Below are 17,175 nucleotides of genomic sequence, written 5' to 3'. Positions count from 1 at the left end.
CCATAAACTTTGGGTGGACGGTTTTACCATGTAAGTGTCCCGGCTTCCCGGGCTGGGGATTTGTCCGCCTGTGGAGTCCTACTCCCTCTCGGCTGGGGGGTGGGGTGGGGGGCTGGCCTTTGTCTCAGGCAACAGGGGGTGGCACAGTCTCCTTTGGTGCGCGGGCGCGAGTGCACGTTTTTGTCGGGGCTGCCCCGAGGCGCGAGGAGGTGTTCTCACTACAGCACTAGCGGCGCCTTTGAGTGAGGCTTCAGCACCACAGACAGCGGTCCGACGGCCCTGTCCAGGGCGCTGCGGGCTGGTAGCCCGGGTCTCCTAACCCGGGAGTCGCAACTCAAACTCTATTCTCGTCCCTGCACGCCCTTTTAGGCTCCAGACAGTCCGAGAGTGCCATCAAACCCAGCGAGGACAGCTTAATTTGACCAATCAGGGATGTCCCCCGAGAGAACCAATTGAGGGAAGATACCTTCGAGGTTGAGCCAATGGAAGCGCGAGCAGCAGACAGCGCTGCCACGCCGATGGAAAGGGAAGGCCAATCATTATGGCTCGCGCAATCTGGGCGGTGGCGACGCGGGTCCCCTGTTGGCCCTTCTTGGATTTCTCTGGGCGACCTGGCTGCCGACCCGGGGGACCCCGAGAGATGGCTTGTTCCCTATCTCGTGTTCCTCCCGGCTGCTGTCGGATCTGAAACTGTGTCTGTGCCGGGAAGGCTACTCCCCAGCGCGCAGACCCGGCTGCAGTTCCCATGGAAACTGCTGGCTCCCGGTTGTGCAGGGATAGCGAAGGGGACTGAGCCTTGCGGGGAGGCTCGCGGGGGCGGGCCAGCAGCCGGACTCGCTCATCCTCGTCAACTCATCTGTCCCCGGCTGGGATGGCCCCCCAGTCCGAAGGATAAAATGAGGCCTAGCTGCGGCCCCGCCCCCACGAGCTGGTGAGGAGCCGGCGGGGCCAATCTGCGCGTGGCGCCACAGGGCTCCCCCGGGCACGTGCCCGGGCTCGCGGCTGCGGTCCCCAGAGTCACGTGGCTGCGGCCACCAGGGCCCACGCGGTTTGCGCGCCACCTGGCGGCCGCGTGGCCTGGAATCGCTCCTCGTCCCTCTTCTTGAAGGCCCGCAAGAGGAGGCCGCAGCGGTCTCAGCATCATCCTCCGGGAAATGGGGCCAGGGCAGCCGCCCCGCCGCTGCCAAATCCCCTCCCCCCGCGGCTTCCTGTTCCAGGAACATGCCGAGCCTGTTCTACCTCGGGGCTTTGGCACTGGCTGTTCCTTCGGCCTGGGATTTGCCTCCCCCGTCTTTCTTCAGGGATAGAACCTCTTTGTCATTCTGGTCTATGCTCAAATGCCACCTCCCCAGAGAGGCCCTCCCTGACCACCAACCTAAACAGCACTCCCAGAAACTAACATAGCACTCTATTTTCTGCACGGCGCTTCTCACAACTGTAGATGTTTTACTTAGAGGTTTACTGAACATCTCCCCAACTTGTCCCTGTGCTCTCTGGGGGTGAGGAATGAGCGGTTCTATGAGGGATTAGGAGAGGGAGTCAGGATCCTGAGTCCTGGGAGATGTTCAGTAGCCTCCAGGGCCCCCACCCTTCCACATATGACCCTGCCAGAGGAGGGAGTGTGTAGGGTTGCCAGGCCTAGGTAGGCGAGGCAGAGCAGAGGTTGACAGGAAAGGGCGCTGTCTGGTGTGTAGGGGCATTCGCCCCTGCCCCCGCCTTGCTCAGGAAAGGACCAGGTTGGAGACAGGGAGGGGCCCGCCTTCCCCCAGTCATCCAGGCCTAGGGAAAGAGCATCTCCTTTCTCACTCTTTAATCTCGCTCTGCTCTCTTGACACAGTTCCAGCAGTGTAGCCCCAGGCGCCAGCTCCAGAAATTGGGCGGGGTGGTGGGGACCTGCCCCGGGGACCCAGCCCTGGAGCGAGGCAGGGGCGCCTCCTTCCGGCCCACGGTCCGGGCGGCCCCCCGCGGCTATCCCGGCCCTGGCAGGCTCGGGCATGGTGTCCGATCGGACGAATAAATAGGGGCATTCAGTGGTCAGGTGGCTCAGGCGGGCTTGTGGTCCGGGTGGCTTTTGAGCGTGTGGAATTTGACGCTGTCCAACTTCTCGAAGCGCTTCCCGCAGCGCTCGCAAGTGAAGTTGTACTGCACCTCGGCCGTGTGCTTCTTCATGTGCCAGTTGAGCGACGCGCGCTGTCGGCACTGGTAGCCACAGATCTCGCACCTGCCGGGGAGTCCGCGGGAGGCGCCGGGGAGCACGATCAGAGTGGGCGGGCCAGAGTGAGCAGCACCCGGGAGGGGCCGCCTCGGGGGCGGGGCCTAACCACTGGGGCGGGGCAGGCCCCAGAAAGGGGAGGCGCCATCTGGGTGGAGCACCTTGGAACCCCCACAGAGGCAACGCTGGGGGCGTCGCCCGCCCTTGGAAGCCGCTCCGCGCGGGTCCAGGCCCGGATGCCCTCCCTCCCAGCCCCTAGCGGGAAGCCCACCACTCACTGCAGAGGAGTCTCGCCTGTGTGTGTGCGCCGGTGTACCTCCAGGTGGTTCTTCCTCTTAAAGGACTTGCCGCAGGTTTCGCAGGTGAATTCACGGACACCTGGGGGAGACGCGGAGCTGAGCATGCCTCCGTCGAGGGAGGGGGCTGTGGGGTCATTGCGACACTGCAGAGAACTGGTAGTGTGCAAGGCCTCTGGGCGCAGGCGGACTAAACCCCACATCCTCTGGGCGCGAATGCCGACTATACTAACTAACGCAGCTAAAATGAAGTGCAATCACGGCCTCGCATGAGGCTCGGAGGCTGCCCGGGAACACGACTGGCCAGAGCAGGAATGTGAGCTCAGATCCCTGAGGGGTACTGGGTGCAAACTGCCAAGGCAAAGTGGGCCTGAATTTGACCCTAATGTTTCCTGTATTGGGGCGATTTCCCATAAAAATCCAAAGTTCCGGCCTCTTGAAAAATCTGAAGCTGGGCCCTCCTGCTGGGTCTAGGCACCCACGCTCCCCAAGGGCACCCTGCGTCCTGGGTCAAGGAGGCACCGGGAGCAGGCGGAACAGAAATCCTGTCCCAAGTCCGCTTCCCCACCCTGCCCACCTGGGGTGGTTTGCTGTCCCCGCTCAGTGCTGGAACAGATCCCACGTGAGAATTGCTCATGGACGCGTGGAGGCCAAGGGCCAAGCTGGGGAAGAGCCAGCCCGCCCCTGCCCACCTCCACAGGACTTAGAATAGTAGGTGTCCCTCTGACCCGTGGAGTTCCAGCTTAGTGCCTATGGGAGAGGTACCCTGGGGGCACCAAGTCAACCGCTTTACTTCCACCATCTCACAGCAGCCCTTGTGGTGGACATGGAGGAGGCTTGGAGAGGGGCAGTCCCATGCCCGGGTTTCACCCTGCCGGCCCCAGCCCTGGCTCCCCGCGCCTTCTGCTCAAGCTGCCAGCCCCGGCCCGGGCCTGACCTGAGTGAATGATCATATGCCGTCGCAGGTGATTGGATAAATAGAACTTTTTGCCGCAGCCAGGGTGAGGGCACACTTTGGTCTTCCCTTTCCGATGCACGAGGTTGACGTGGTTCTGGGGACAAGAGCAGGGGTAGGGCTGTGGGTGCCATGGGCCCACCCCCGGAACCCTCCAGGGTGTGGACAAATGAGGGCCGGCTTAGGGCAGCCTCCCTGGAAGAGGGAAAAGGGGTGACCCAGATCCGAGCTGGGGGCACAACTGGGATCAAAGAGCAGCTTCACTAAGCACCTACTACACCCAGGCTCTGGGTTGGGGCATCAGTCAGCTTTGTCATAACCACGGGAAGGGGCTCAGCCATGAGTCTAGTTTGCAGATGGGGAAACTGAGGCTCTGGAGGCTTAGTGGTTTGGCCCAGGTTTCACAGGTGGGCAGTGGCAGGGCTAGGACCAGAGTCCAGGGCTGTCAGCCCCACAGTGGCTTTTTGCATGGTGCTAAGGTTCCTCTAGGGCCTGGAGCAGGCAGCTCCCAAGTTGTTAATTCCTTTGTTCTTTCATTCTTTAACTCATTGGCACAACTGCTCCAGCGCCCAGCACCAGGCCTGGCACCCGGTAGGTACTCAATTATGTGCTTAATGAAAGCATGACTTGGCAAATTCAAAGTTCTCCTAGTGCTGCGTCTTGCACCAGGAGTTGGGGATGTGACAGGACCCTGTCTCTGCTCTCAGGGCACCCTGCCCAGACCCCAGAGGGAAAACTGCAGGAATGTGCTGGTAGTGCAGTGACCTGGGGTTGGGGTGGGGGGGACTAGGGTGGGCTTCCTGGCGGAGGGACATCCTCAGTTGAGCTCAGAGAAGAAGCATCCTGAGCTGACAGGGTGGCCTGGGAAAGGTGGGAAGAGGTCAGGTGGCTAAAGAGGCGGAGTGTGCGGGGAGCCACCAGGACCAGGCAGGCCCTCAGGGTGTGCAGAGGAGGCAGGATGCGTGGGCCTGAAGAGCAGGAGGGGAGGGCACAGAAGCGATGCCTGTCTCTCTGTGGCTGAGGCTGAGATCAGCTGGGGCTGGGTGGGTGCATGGGAGGCAGTGGCACCTGGAGGGGCTGGGCGGGGCCCTCCATGAGCCACACTGCCCAGACCCAGCGCACAGTCAGCCCGACACAGAAGCAGCCCCGCCCGGCCTGTTTGGAGGGTGGCCTCACCTGGAAGCTGCTGAGGGCCACGTAGACCTGGCTGCAGCCCTCGTAGGGGCAGTGGAACATCTCAAGCAGGCCATCAGCGTCCATCACCCGCGATCGCTTGCTCCGCCGCCTCCTGGGGGGGAAGGGGCCCATGGCATCGGGGCTCCAACACCAGGAGGGCTATGGGCCCAAGGACCGCTCCTCATCCCTGCTCTCCCCAACCCGCCCTGGTACCCACTTCTCCGGCTCCTTGGGGATCTCATAGATGATGGCTGACATGTCGCTGCCGTCCAGCTCCTCCCCGTCTGCCTCTGCCTCAGGCTCTGCACTCTCAGGCACCGTCGCGGCCAGCTCTGCCAGCTCTGGGGCCACCGGCTCCTCCTTCTCCTCCTTCTTGAGCACGTACAGGTCCTCCTTCTCTACGGGGGTGGACACAGGGTGGGTGTCCGTGGGGACTAAGGCTGTCGAGGAGCTTGCTCTGGGGCCGCTCCTTGCCCTCCCCTTCCCGGGTCCCATCATGGCGCCCCCCCACCCCCTGGATTGGCACGGTCCCCCCAGACCTTTCTTGGTCTCAACGCCCGTCATAGCGGTGGGGTCCATGGTGCTGGGCTGGCTGCCCTCAGGCTCTGTCTGGGTGTAGGCGGCCACACCCTCCATCATGGCGCAGGGCACCTCGTCACCCAGGCCCCCTCCAGGGGCACCGTTGCCTGCTGCCACATTGAGGTGGATGCCCTCGGCCGTGAGGGTGTCGTAGCCGGGACCGGCAATGATGATCACCTGCGAACCGGGCACCATGCCTGGCATGGGACAGCTGGCCACCACCTCGCCCAGTGCCTCCTGAGGCATGTTCTCAAAGAGGGTGCCAGGGCCCGGGCCCACTTGCATGGGCACTGGCACACACACCACTGTCTCCAGGGCTTCGGGCCCGCTGCTGGCCGGGTTGGGGCACAGCGGGGTGCCCTGCTCGGCCAGGCTCTCCACGTGGTGGACGTCGAAGGGGATGTGCATGCCCTCCTGTGTGATGAGCCCGCTGCTGCCAGCTGGGCTGGTGGGGGTAATTGCCGCCGTTGCCACTGTCACCTTGGCCGGCTGGCCCTCAGGGGGCTCCTCGGAGTCGGAGCTGGAGCCGGAACTGGACGAGTCGGAGCTGCCGGCCACCAGGCCATTGCCCACTGTGGTGACAGAGGAGAGGGGACAGTTACGATAGTGGCGGCAGCAGCTGGTATTTCTTATAGGCTCCCCAGGGGCTGGGCACTGAGACTCCCCTACCCCCATAAGAGCGGTCAGCTTGGTCCATGTCCTCTACAGCTGCCCCTGCTCCTTGAGACGCTCTCCCGCCTCAGCCTCCAGACCCACACTCAGGTTTCCTGGCTCCTCCCTGGTGGCCCCTTCTCAGAGCCTTCTGTTCTTATGGGCCGGGAAGGCTCTCGCTGGGGCCTTTCCTCAGCTCTCCACTAATCCCAGGGTATCGGTCAGGCGGGCCGTGTTAAACACCACCCTTGGACGTCCCTGATGGTGCAGTGGTTAAGAATCCGCCTGGCAATGCAGGGGACATGGGTTCAATCCCTGGTCTGGGAAGGTCCCACATGCCGTGGAGCAACTAGGCCCATGCGCCACAACTACTGAACCTGTGTGCCGCAACTACTGAAGCCTGTGCGCCTAGAGTCTGTGCTCCACAACAACAGAAGCCACTGCAATGAGAAGCCCTTGCACCTCAATGAAGAGGAGCCCCCACTCGCCAAAACTAGAGAAAGCCCACACACAGCAACAAAGACCCAATGCAGTCAATGAATCAGTAAAATAAATTTATTTAAAAAAATTAAATTAAAAAATAAACACTGCCCTTATCCTTGACACCAGCTGGGTGTCCAGCAATTCGATTCAGTTCTGACACTATCTGTCTCGAGAGACGGTGTCAGACCCCGTAGGTTAAAAAGCTCAGTCCCATAAGACCGCCCCCACTTCAGATGCCAGTTAAAGTCCTGGGTCACCGATACTTCCAGCTATAAAGCAGAGGTTCCCACGGCCCCCTCCTCAGCTTTGATAATTTGCTAGAACCACTCACAGAACTCAAGAAACTGCTCTACTTCTGATTACAGTTCCATTATAAAGGATACAACTCAGCAAGGGCAAGGTAACTGGCAGGGTGGGGGGTGGTTTGGGGGTGGGGGATGCCGTGGAGCTGCCGTGCTCTCTACAGACACGCCAATCTCCCACCACCTCAATGTCTCCACCAACCTGGAAGCTCTCGGATCACTGGTTAAGAGTTTTTATAGGGACTTCCTTGGCGGTCCGGTGGTTAAGACGCCGCGCTCCCAACGCAGGGGGCACAGGTTGGATCCCTGATCAGGGAACTAAGATCCTGCATGCTGTGTGGCGCGGTCAAAAAAATAAACACATTAAAACAAGGGAGTTTTTATTACCCAGCCTCTAGCACTCATCTGCTCCTGGGGCTGGGGGTGGAGCCGCAAGCTGCCACCCTCTAACCACGCGTTTGGCCTTTCTGGTGACCAGCCCCCGTGCTAAACCTATCTAGGGGCCCCTCCCTGAGTCCCTTCATTAGACTCAGGTGTGTTCCCAAGGGGTTTCTTACGAAAGGGGTTCACTATGAACTGTTTATAAACTGAAGGTCTGTGGCAACCCTGTCTCGAGCAAGTCTATCGGCACCCTTCTTCCAACAGCGTTTGATCACTTTGTGTCTCTGGGTCACATTTTGGCAATCCTTGGGACTTTTTCATAATTATTATATTTGTTAACGTGACCTGTGATCCGTGATCTTTGATGTTACTATTGTGAAGAGATTGCAACTCACTGAAGGCTCAGATGATGGTTGGCATTTTTTTTTTTTAGCAATATTTTTATTTATTTAAAAAAGTTTTATTATCTATCTATCTATCTATCTATCTATCTATCTATCTATCTATCTATCTACCTACCTACCTACCTACCTACCTATCTATCTACCTATCTACCTACCTACCTACCTACCTACCTACCTACCTACTGGCTGTGGGGCATGTGGATCTTAGTTCCCTGACCAGGGATCGAACACTTGCCCCCTGCAGTGGGAATGCAGAGTCCTAACCACTGGACTGCCAGGGAACTTCCCAGCAATGAAGTATTTTTAAATTAAGGAATGTATCCTTTTTTTCCCCACAATGCTATTGCACACTTAATAGACCACAGTATAGTGTAAACATGACTTTTATATGCACTGGGAAACCAAAAAGTTCACGGGACACCTTTTATTTCGACATTCACTTTGTTGCGGTGGTCTGGAATCAAACCTGCACTATCGCCTAGGTCTGCCTGCATCTATCTTTATCACACTGCCACCACCCATACCCCCGTGTCTCCAGTGGACAGTTCTCGCCTGGGCCTTCAGTGGAGCTGCAGACTGTCACATCCCACTGCCTCCTCCGCTGCTCCCTCTAGGGGGTCTTACAGGCATCTCAGACTCTGGGCTCTGAATCTTCCCTCAGAGAAAGCCTGCACGGCTCACAGATGTCCCTGTCTCATAGGATGGCAGCTCTGCCCTTCCAGTTGCTCAGGCCAAAGTCCTGGGGCTCTCCTTGCCGTCTCCCTTTCTCTCACACCCACTGCCAATCTGTCGGCAAAACCTGTTGGTGCTGCTTCCAAAATACATCCCCAGGCTGACGGCTTCTCCTACTTCCCCCACGTACCCTGCTCGCGGCCCCACCAGCCTCCTGCCAGCCATGCAGCTCCTTCTCCTGGATGCCCCTGCTCCCATCCTTGCCCACCCCCAAGTCTGTCTTCCCCTCAGTGGCCAGAGGGAGCCTGTCAACACCTGCTCAGGTCACCTCCCTCTTGGATTGAGGATCTGCTCATCACGTCCTGTGGAAGTGACAGGCCAGCTGCTCACCAAACCCCTCTTCCTCCTGACACCTGGGTGGACTACATGTCCCAGCATCCTTTGCCGTTAGGTTTATGATACAGCTGAGTCCCAGTGGTATGTGCGTGGAAGTGAGCTGTGTTAGGTCACAAGAGGTGGGGTGCGTCTGGGTCAGCAGCTGGTCTTAGCTCAGTTAATGCCCCTCCTAACTTACTCGGCATAGCAGCCAAAGCCCTCTCATGGCCACACAGCCTGCATATCTGCCTCTGTCACTTCCTCTCCAGCCCCACTGACCTCCCTGCTGTGCCCAGGGACACTAGGCAGGTTGCTGCCTCAGGGCCTTTACATTTGCCACTTGCACTGCCTGAACCCTCTTTTCTCAGACATCTGCGTGGGCTCCCTCCCTCACCTCCACCAGACCCTTCCTCAAATGGTTCTTTTTCAGGGAGGCCTTGGACCACTTTGTCTCAAATAGCACCCTTTTCTCTCCTTTATTTTCTCCCCAATACTTAGCACCTTCCACTGTACTCTAGATTTTACTTGTTTATCTCCTTTACTGTCTGCTTCCCCTCTAGACTGTAAACTCCACAAGGATGGGGCTCCTGTGCACAGGCCCCAGTGCCCAGCAGAGTACCAGCTGCTTGGCGCACATTGAGTGCATGTCTATAAAAATGAACGACCCCATGACCAAGGCTGTGATGAACACCAAGGGGGCTGACATCCTACCCAGGTGTTTGGTGCTAATGTCCACACGCAGGGAAACACTGGGGACAGGAAAAACGAACAACTGTCCCTTAAGTTACACACTTGTGATACAGCTGGGGTACACTGCCTGGGTACCACGCGTCCTACACCCCCAGAGGGTCACGTGGAGCGTGCAGGCTCTGGAGCCAGACTGCCGGGGTGGGATCCTGGCGCCCACTCCTCCCGCTGTGAGAAGCGGGCGCCTTATAACCTCTCTGGGCCTGGGGATACCTTGGCACCTACCCAGGGGGGTGTTTGGGGTATTTAATGAGTAAAAAAGGACAGCAGGGCTTACGGTAAGCACCCTATCAATGTTTCCCATGACCCTTATTATCATAACACCCCATCCCTGACTCAGCCCTGGGGCAGCAGCAGGGGCGGGGATGGGGGTTGCCCCTCCCTCTAGCGCCCTGGAACCTGCAGGGTGGACTGAGACCCGTGGCTCCACCCGGAAGGAGGGGGCAGTTGTCTAAGGAGGTGGGGGCGGGGCCAGGGCCTGTGCCAGGATCCCCAATGACAGTGTCCAGCTGTTAAGCCGACATTGGATTTCTGGCCAGTTGATAATAACATTAATAGCAGAATTGGCCCGGCACCCACTGGCCTCCCACAGTCCTGGTGGGAGGTCCTCCTACTGAGTGAGAGGTGGCAGGGCTGCCCTTGGCAGGGAGCGGACAAGGGTGGTGCTGAGGGCCCAGGGCTGACAGGGACGTGGCCACTCCCTCACAGCACCCCCGGTGCCCACAGTGGACCTGGCTGATTGATCCCAGCATTCACTCCTGACAGCCCACATCCAGAAGCCACTGGTATCAGAGTTGGGCTGGACTCCTCTGGGTGCCACCCCCATCTCAGCCAGACCCAGTGCCCGATGGACCAGTCACATCACTCCCAGGGTCCCGGTTTCCTTGACTGCTAATGACAGGGCTGTGGGGCAGATTCAGGGTGGTTCGGGGCAGGGCCTGGAGTCGGGAGGACAAGATGGCCGAGGGGCCGGCTGCACGCCGGGAGCCTGGCTGACGCACAACGGGACAGCCGTTGGCTGGGGTGCCCACCCGGAACACCTCTCGCCCACGGCTTCCCCTCGGCCAGCTGGGATGCCACCTGCTCAGAGATGCCTGCCAGCTTGGGCTCAGCCCCGGTGACTGACCCCACCCTCAGCTCCTGCAGGGTGCCTGGCAGCTGGCCCCGTGCTCCTCCTGATGCCAAGCCCCCAAGGCAGGCGGGCAGCACCCCACTACCCACCTCTCCTCTGTTCCCCCACCAGGGCCAACTGGGGCTTCGTAAATGAGTCCCTCCCAGTCCTGAGCAGGCTGCCAGCTCGTGTGTGTGTGTGTGTGTGTGCGTGCGTGCGCGTGCGTGTGTGTGATCACTGCGGGATGGCAGGCGAGGGGCTGGGGCAGTGGGAGACAGGGAGGGTGGGGCCATGGTGTGGGGGAAGGAGAAAGGGATGAAAATGGGAGTGACATGGAGGAGAGACAGGAGAGACGGTGGGGGGAGGAGGAAAAAGGAAGGCGATAGGGAGGAGAGAGAAAGGATGAAACACAGAAAGATGGGAGGGGGGAGTGGGAACCAGGAAAGCTCAAGAGTAGAGAATGGGGTGCAGGGAGGACAGGCTGGAGAGAGGAAAAGAGGATGAGGGTGTGAGAGACAGTCTGGAACCTGAGAAAAAGCCGGAGGACGTGGAGGAGGAAGAAGAGGCCAGGAGGGGCCAACAACTGCCGGTACCTCCAGCCGCTGAGCCAGGTTCCTGGACCCCAGCCCTGCCTGTGACTGACCTCGCGCCCGGATGGGCAAACTGGGCCGCGCCTTGGCTGTCCCTCCGCAAGATGGAGACCAGCTCTCGGGCTCTGTGAGGACTCAGAGACTGCAGGGCCACCCAGTGTGAGGGCCGTGTTAGTTGCCGTGAGGCCTGCGATGCCGGCCTGAGGCTGGCAGGGCCCAGGAGGGGTGGCAGAGCCCCAGACACCGGAGGCCACCGTGCGCCCTCCCCGCACAGACCCACCTTTGTCACTCTCAGGGTCCGAGTCGCTGAGCGGCTTCAGGGGTGAGTGCAGGTCTTGGAAGTAGCGGTGCCCGGCTTCGCACTGCCACACGGCCGTGGTGTACAGGCCGAAGGTGGGGTCCAGCTCAGCGAGGTGCGGCTCGTAGGGGCAGCGGTGCCTGTGGTCCTCGTACCAGATCACCACGTTCTTCAGGCAGTTCACGTTGCGTCGCCGCCCTGGGAACGCGGGGCCGGGTGGGTGTGAAGGGCCGCGCTCCCCACCACCCCCGCCAGACAGCACGGCCCCCAGGACGACCCGGGCCTTGTGGGTCCGGGGGCTGAGACACCCTCCTGAGTCCTGTCCAGACCTGTCCCCAGTTTACAGATGAAGAAACAGGCTCAGAGATGTGAGACGCGCCCTGGAGACAACGGAGACGGAACAGGACTCTCTCTACTGTTTGAGTAAGTCATAAACACGAGAAAGCCTGGCGTGTGGCAGCTGCGCAACGACTGTCAGCTGCCAGTTCTGGTTAGAATCGTCCCCACCGACTCAGCATCTCCCGCGTGTGCCAGCTCAGTCCCTCGGCCCTGGCCTCCCGGCTCCCACCCTTGCCCCCAGCAGCCCACAGAGGGTGCCTCTCACCCCTGGAGTCGGGTCATATCCCTTCCCTGCTGGGAATCCACCAGAGCTCCCACCTCCCTGAGGTTCACCAGGCCCTGCGTGTTCTGCCCCGTCACCTCCCGCCCTCACCTCCTCCCGCTGCAACCCTGGATCACTGCACTCTAGCCTCAGGGCCTCCTTCCCGTTCCTCACCCAGGAAAGTGTGGCCCTGCCTCAGGGCCTCTGCGAGGGCTGTGCCCTCTTCCTCCAGACACCTGCCTTGCCCCTCGCCCTTGACTCAGCTCTGAAGGTGTGCCCCTGACCTTCCAGGCTGGGAGACGAAGAGGGGGCCCAGGAATGGTCCTTGGGCCTAGGGATGGTGCCTGGGGACGCCAACCCAGTGACGAGCACGGGGACACCACCAGCAGCCACCTCTCCAGCCCAGCACTCACCTCCTTGTCTTCCTCCCCACACCTCTTGGTTGGGGGTCATGGTCTTAGCTCGGCTTCCGCATCTGAGCACCATGACAAAGGGAGGGGCTCACTGCCATCAGACGGCTGTCCCTGGACCACCGGCCCTCACCCTGCTGGACATGGCCTGAGACCCATGGCCCCGGGGCTCAGGGGTCATGGTCAGGGGGTGGGAACACACGCCTCTGCTCTGACTGCCCACATCCAGCTCCCCTCGAGCCTGGCGTCCCCTTTAGGCCTGGGCACAAGCTGTTCCCTCTGCTCTGCCTGGCTCTTCCCCAGCAGACTCCCACGCACCGCGCAGGAGAGCAGAAGAGATAAGAGGACCCCTTGGGAGACATACGGACCTGGATTTGCGGTCTGGCCTGGCCACTGTCTGGCTGTGCAGCCCGGAGCAGTGACTCAGCCTTTCTGTGTCAGGTGGGGATGACCAGAGCACCCCCGCTGCACACAGCACAGGTTCAAGTCCCCTCCGACCCTTCCTGTCCCACCCCCACCCCCACCCAGTCTGGCTCAGACCCCTCCTCCGGGCCCCCCCGGGGCCCCTATTTCCCCACCACGGCCCTACCCAGCCTGTCTCCCGTCTTTCCCACGAGACTGTAGGCTCTGGGAGGGCAGGGCTGGGTCTGTCCCATCCCACACGGTGCGCGGCACACGTGGGCCCCCACAAATGGTCCCCGAGGCAGGGAGGGAGCCAACCACAAAGCCACTCACTCCCAACACCACCCCCAACCCTGGCTGCGGCCCCACTTACTTTTTTTCCGCTTTGGCTTTTTGGGGACTTGCTCCCAAGGCTTCCTGTAACAGAGAGAGGAGGCGGTGGGGAGTGAACTTGGGGCCTGACAGATGATGAGATGCTAATCCTCTTGGGGCAGAACGCGAGCTTCTGCTCCCTGGGGATGGTCTACTTCCCACGCCCCTTTGCTCGGGCTCTCCTGCACCGACCGCAGCCCCGGCAAGGGGTCTGCTATCATCACCCACCTCACAGAGCGGGAAACTGAGGCCCTGAGGGTGAGGCTGCCTGCCCAGGGTCCCGTGGCTGGGGAGCGGGTTCTCAAGAGGGAGCTTATTCCGGGAGCCTGACCTAATCAGGGGAGCCTTTAAAAGGGCCCTGCTGAAGTCAGAGACTGGGGGCTGAGAGAATGAGGGGGTGAGGGGGGCTGTGAGGGGTCAGGACCTGAGAACAACCTCGTAGAGCTGAGAGCGGTCCCAGCCGATGGCCGGCAAGACTGCAGGGACCCCCGCGGTACGGCCCCGAGGAAATGGATTCTGCCAGAGCTCTGAGCAAGTCTACAAGCAGATCTTTCCCTGGGTGAGCCTCTAGGTGACGTTGTGGCGGGCTGATACCTTGATTTTGGCCTCGTGAGTCCCTGAGCTGAGGATCCGGCTAATGTGTCAGACTCCTGACCTGCAGAAATGTGAGATGATAAATCTCTGGGATTTTAAAGCCACTAAGTCTGTGGTTGTTTATTACCCAATAGAACAGTCATGCAGTTGGCCTTGGACTCTCCCACCCAAGGTCCTGCAGGTCCTGCCCCTGAGGCTGGCCCAGAGACCTGTGGAGATGGGCGGGCCCTAACTGCCTGCTCTATGAGGGTCACGCCCCTGCAGCCAGCTCAGGCCTGGAAGTCCACACCATCATGTCTGCCTGCCTCCAGGGCCTTTCCCTGCTCTGCCTGGGTTCCAATACCCCTACTGCATGCCCCAGTGAGCCGTGGCCTTGGGGACCCGGCGACAGGGCTGGGTCTAAAGGCTGGGGACCCCCATGGCCTCCCACACCATGAGGGCTGCTAGATCTGCCAAGCGGGTTCCTGATCCCATATGGCCCACCCAGCTGTGGCCCAGCACAGGCTCCAGGCAGGTGCTTCGGAGCCATGTCTCCTGGCCCCAGTAGGGCCTCCTGCTGCCTTCCTGCCACCATGCTTCGGGGTCTGCCCACCTGACTCAGACTGCTTCCCTGCTCTTCCTCTTCTAAACCACAGCAGCAGGCTCTGTGACCCTGGGTGAGTAACCCTGCCTCCCTGTGCCTAAGTTTCCCCATCTGTAGTGTGGGCTTATAACAGTACCTTCCTCATGGGGTTGGCGTGAGGCTATATGCATCGTAAAGACTACTTAATCATCACTCAGCAAATGGTAACAATGACCATTTTGATTCTCAGTATTATTACAGAGCCAGGCCCTGGAACACTGGCCTCCTTGCTGTGGCTGGGGCCACGCTCTTGCCACAAATATCCTGACAGCCAGTCCAGGGTCTCTCCTCAGTTCCACCGCCCACCCTATCTGACCCCTGTCCAGCCTGATAACAGTTCTCAGCCCCCACATCCCATGTCTGGTCCCAGGACAGCTCCTCGGGGCTCCTGCCCGGGCTCTGCCCTCCACTGAGGAATCCATGCCCCCTTGTCCTATCCCAGGAGCCTCTATCCCCTCCCATGGCTCTACCTCCCCTTCAAAGGCCAGCCTGGCTGCCTAGATCCTCACCCAAACCCAAATCCAAACACCCACGACCACCTCCACCCATTCATAGCCTCGCCATGGCTGGGCTGCGGGGGGTGGAACACCATATCATGGTGGAGATGGGCTTGGTGTCAGTCAGATCCGAGTTCAAGTCTCATCTCTGCTACTGACTGGCTGTGTGACCTCAAGCAGGTTTTGTCCCCTCTGGGCCTCAGTTTTCTCATCTGTGAAGTGAGGATAACCGCAGTGCCTCCCACACAGAACTGCCGTGCAGATTAAAGGAATAAATACCCCTGAGTGTATTTTCCCAACTACTCATGTGCCCCGGGGCTGGGTTTTGCCACACACTGTCTGGGTTGTCTCAGTGCCCCTGCCCCAGTCCTGCAGGCACACACAGCTCCAGCTCAGCTGGACAAGCTTCTGTAAATACCACTTTCAGTTTAGGAACCTCCAGGGTATCCCTCTGGTCAGTGGTTCGCAGCTCCAGCTGTACATCAGGTCTCCCTGAAAGCTCTTCAGAAAAAAACACGGGGTCAGACTTCCCTGGTAGTGGAGTGGTTAAGAATCCGCCTGCCAATGCAGGGGACACGGGTTCCATCCCTGGTCCGGGAAGATCCCACATGTCGTGGAGGAACTAAGCCTGCACGTCACAATTACTGAAGCCTGCGTGCCCTAGAGCCTGTGTGCCACAACTACTGAGCCCACATGCTGCAATTACTGAAGCCTGAGTGCCTAGAGCCTCTGCAACAAAAGAAGCCACCACACTGAGAAGCCCGTGCACTGCAATGAAGAGCAGCCTCTGCTTGCTATAACTAGAGAAAGCCCACACCCAGCAACGAAGACCCAACACAGCCAAAAAGAAAAAAAAAAAAAACCAGTCTGCAACTCCACCAGACTAACTGAATAAGGAACTCCAACAGCTGGGACACTGGCTTGAAGTTTTATAAGCTCCCAGCATTTCCCACCTTGCTCTTGGGCATGTACACCAGCCCGCCACCCTGGGGAGGGGGTGGGTACAGTTAAGCAGGTTCTGGTTGATTCTTGGCCCTCAGAATCTCCTCTGAGAGAAATATGTGACTGTGTACAAGTGAAAACCAGGGCAGAACAAGGGTTTTGTTGCAGCCCTGCTTGTCATCGGGAGCAAACGTTATCTAAACGGCTAATGTCCAGACCGCTCACTATGTGCCAGGCACTGTTCTAAGCCCTTTGCGGTATTTTAACTCACTCAGTCATCATATCGACCTATAAGGCAAGAAGAGAAAAATGCCTTCCATATCGCTCATTCTCAGTGTTGAGATTCTGCAAGTGGCCTCTGTCCTCCACCTGAGCAGCTAACTCGGGGTTTCTCCTTCACCTGAGTCTCCCTGGGCAGAGGTGCTCCCCAGCAGCTAGAGATGGAGGGGAATGCGACCTGGATTGCGAGGGGTCCTCTGGGAGTGTGGGGCCCGGGGTTGTGGGGATGGGGCCAAACGCTGTCCCAGGGGGTGTCACTGGATTCTCATGAGGGGTACGGCTGGGTGACCCGGAGTGTCCAGTCACAGCCCCAGCCTCAGCCTACACTGTGGGGGTCTCAGGGGGTAAGGCCTGTGAGATTCCGGGGACCAGCTGGGACCTCGGGCCCCTGAAGCCTCAGGAGGCGGGGCCGCCTCTCCAGGGACTGGGCCGTTAGAGGTGGGGCCCGTACCAGGATTGGGCAGCCAGAGCTCTAGAGGGCGGGGCCAAGCGCCCAGGAGGCGGGTCGAGAGGCTGCGCGCATCCTGGGATTGGGCGGTCGGAGCGACGGGAGGCGTGGCCGCGAGCCCGGCGCGTCCCAGAACCGGCAGTCGGAGACCCGGGCCGGCAGCTGGGGCGCTGGGCGGGGCTCACAGGTGCCAGGGGCGGGGCCTGGGGGCGGAGCCTGGGGGCGGAGGGGGCGGGACCAGGCTCAGCGGGGGATGGGGGCGTCTCCTCCCTCGCTCCCTCCCTCCCTCGGACCAGGCCCCCTCACCCGTGGCGGCCGCTACGCTGGCCGCGCTCCAGCGAGATGAGGTAGGCGGCGAGCTTGGCGTCGCTCCAGCCGCTGCGGCGCCGCAGGTCCACCCAGGGCCCGTGCGCCTCGCCCAGGTACACGCGCCGCACGTCGTACTTCTTCCGGGACTCGAGCCGCCGCCGGGCCCGGTCCGACTCCGTGAGCCGCGGCCGACCCCGCGCCTTGCGGCCCGCCGCGCCCTCCTCGGCGGCCGCCTCCCCGCTTGCGCCCGCCTCAGCCTCCGCCTCCGCCTCGGGCTCCGGCGCCCGCTCCGCCATCCCCCCCTCCCTGGTTACCAGCCTCCCCCGTTGTTAGGAGCCCGGCCGGAAGTGGCGCGCATGTTCCGCGCCGACGGGAGATTTCTCGTGGACTCTCACTGCCCCGCGGCGCCAAAAGGAGCTCGAGAGCGGAAGCTGCGCATGCGCACAGTAAGCGCATGCAACAACCCG

General features: G+C 60.5%; 1 protein-coding gene across 1 annotated transcript; it reads right to left on the bottom strand.

Moving 5' to 3' along the window:
- Window positions 1-1,792: 1,792 nt before the first annotated feature.
- On the bottom strand, window positions 1,793-17,066 carry ZNF653 (zinc finger protein 653). The gene is made up of 9 exons (XM_057709836.1): window positions 16,706-17,066; window positions 13,019-13,062; window positions 11,215-11,430; window positions 5,179-5,790; window positions 4,857-5,037; window positions 4,640-4,751; window positions 3,446-3,560; window positions 2,491-2,590; window positions 1,793-2,221 (listed from the first exon to the last, which is right to left on the bottom strand). The coding sequence occupies exons 1-9, from the start codon at window positions 17,002-17,004 to the stop codon at window positions 2,044-2,046; spliced, it is 1,857 nt and encodes a 618-aa protein (XP_057565819.1). The 5' UTR covers window positions 17,005-17,066; the 3' UTR covers window positions 1,793-2,043.
- Between the last annotated feature and the right edge of the window lie 109 nt (window positions 17,067-17,175).

This window comes from Hippopotamus amphibius, chromosome 15 (genome assembly GCF_030028045.1).
Source record: "Hippopotamus amphibius kiboko isolate mHipAmp2 chromosome 15, mHipAmp2.hap2, whole genome shotgun sequence".
Taxonomy (NCBI): Eukaryota; Metazoa; Chordata; class Mammalia; order Artiodactyla; family Hippopotamidae; genus Hippopotamus; species Hippopotamus amphibius.
This window is presented reverse-complemented; position numbering and strand designations above follow the sequence as displayed.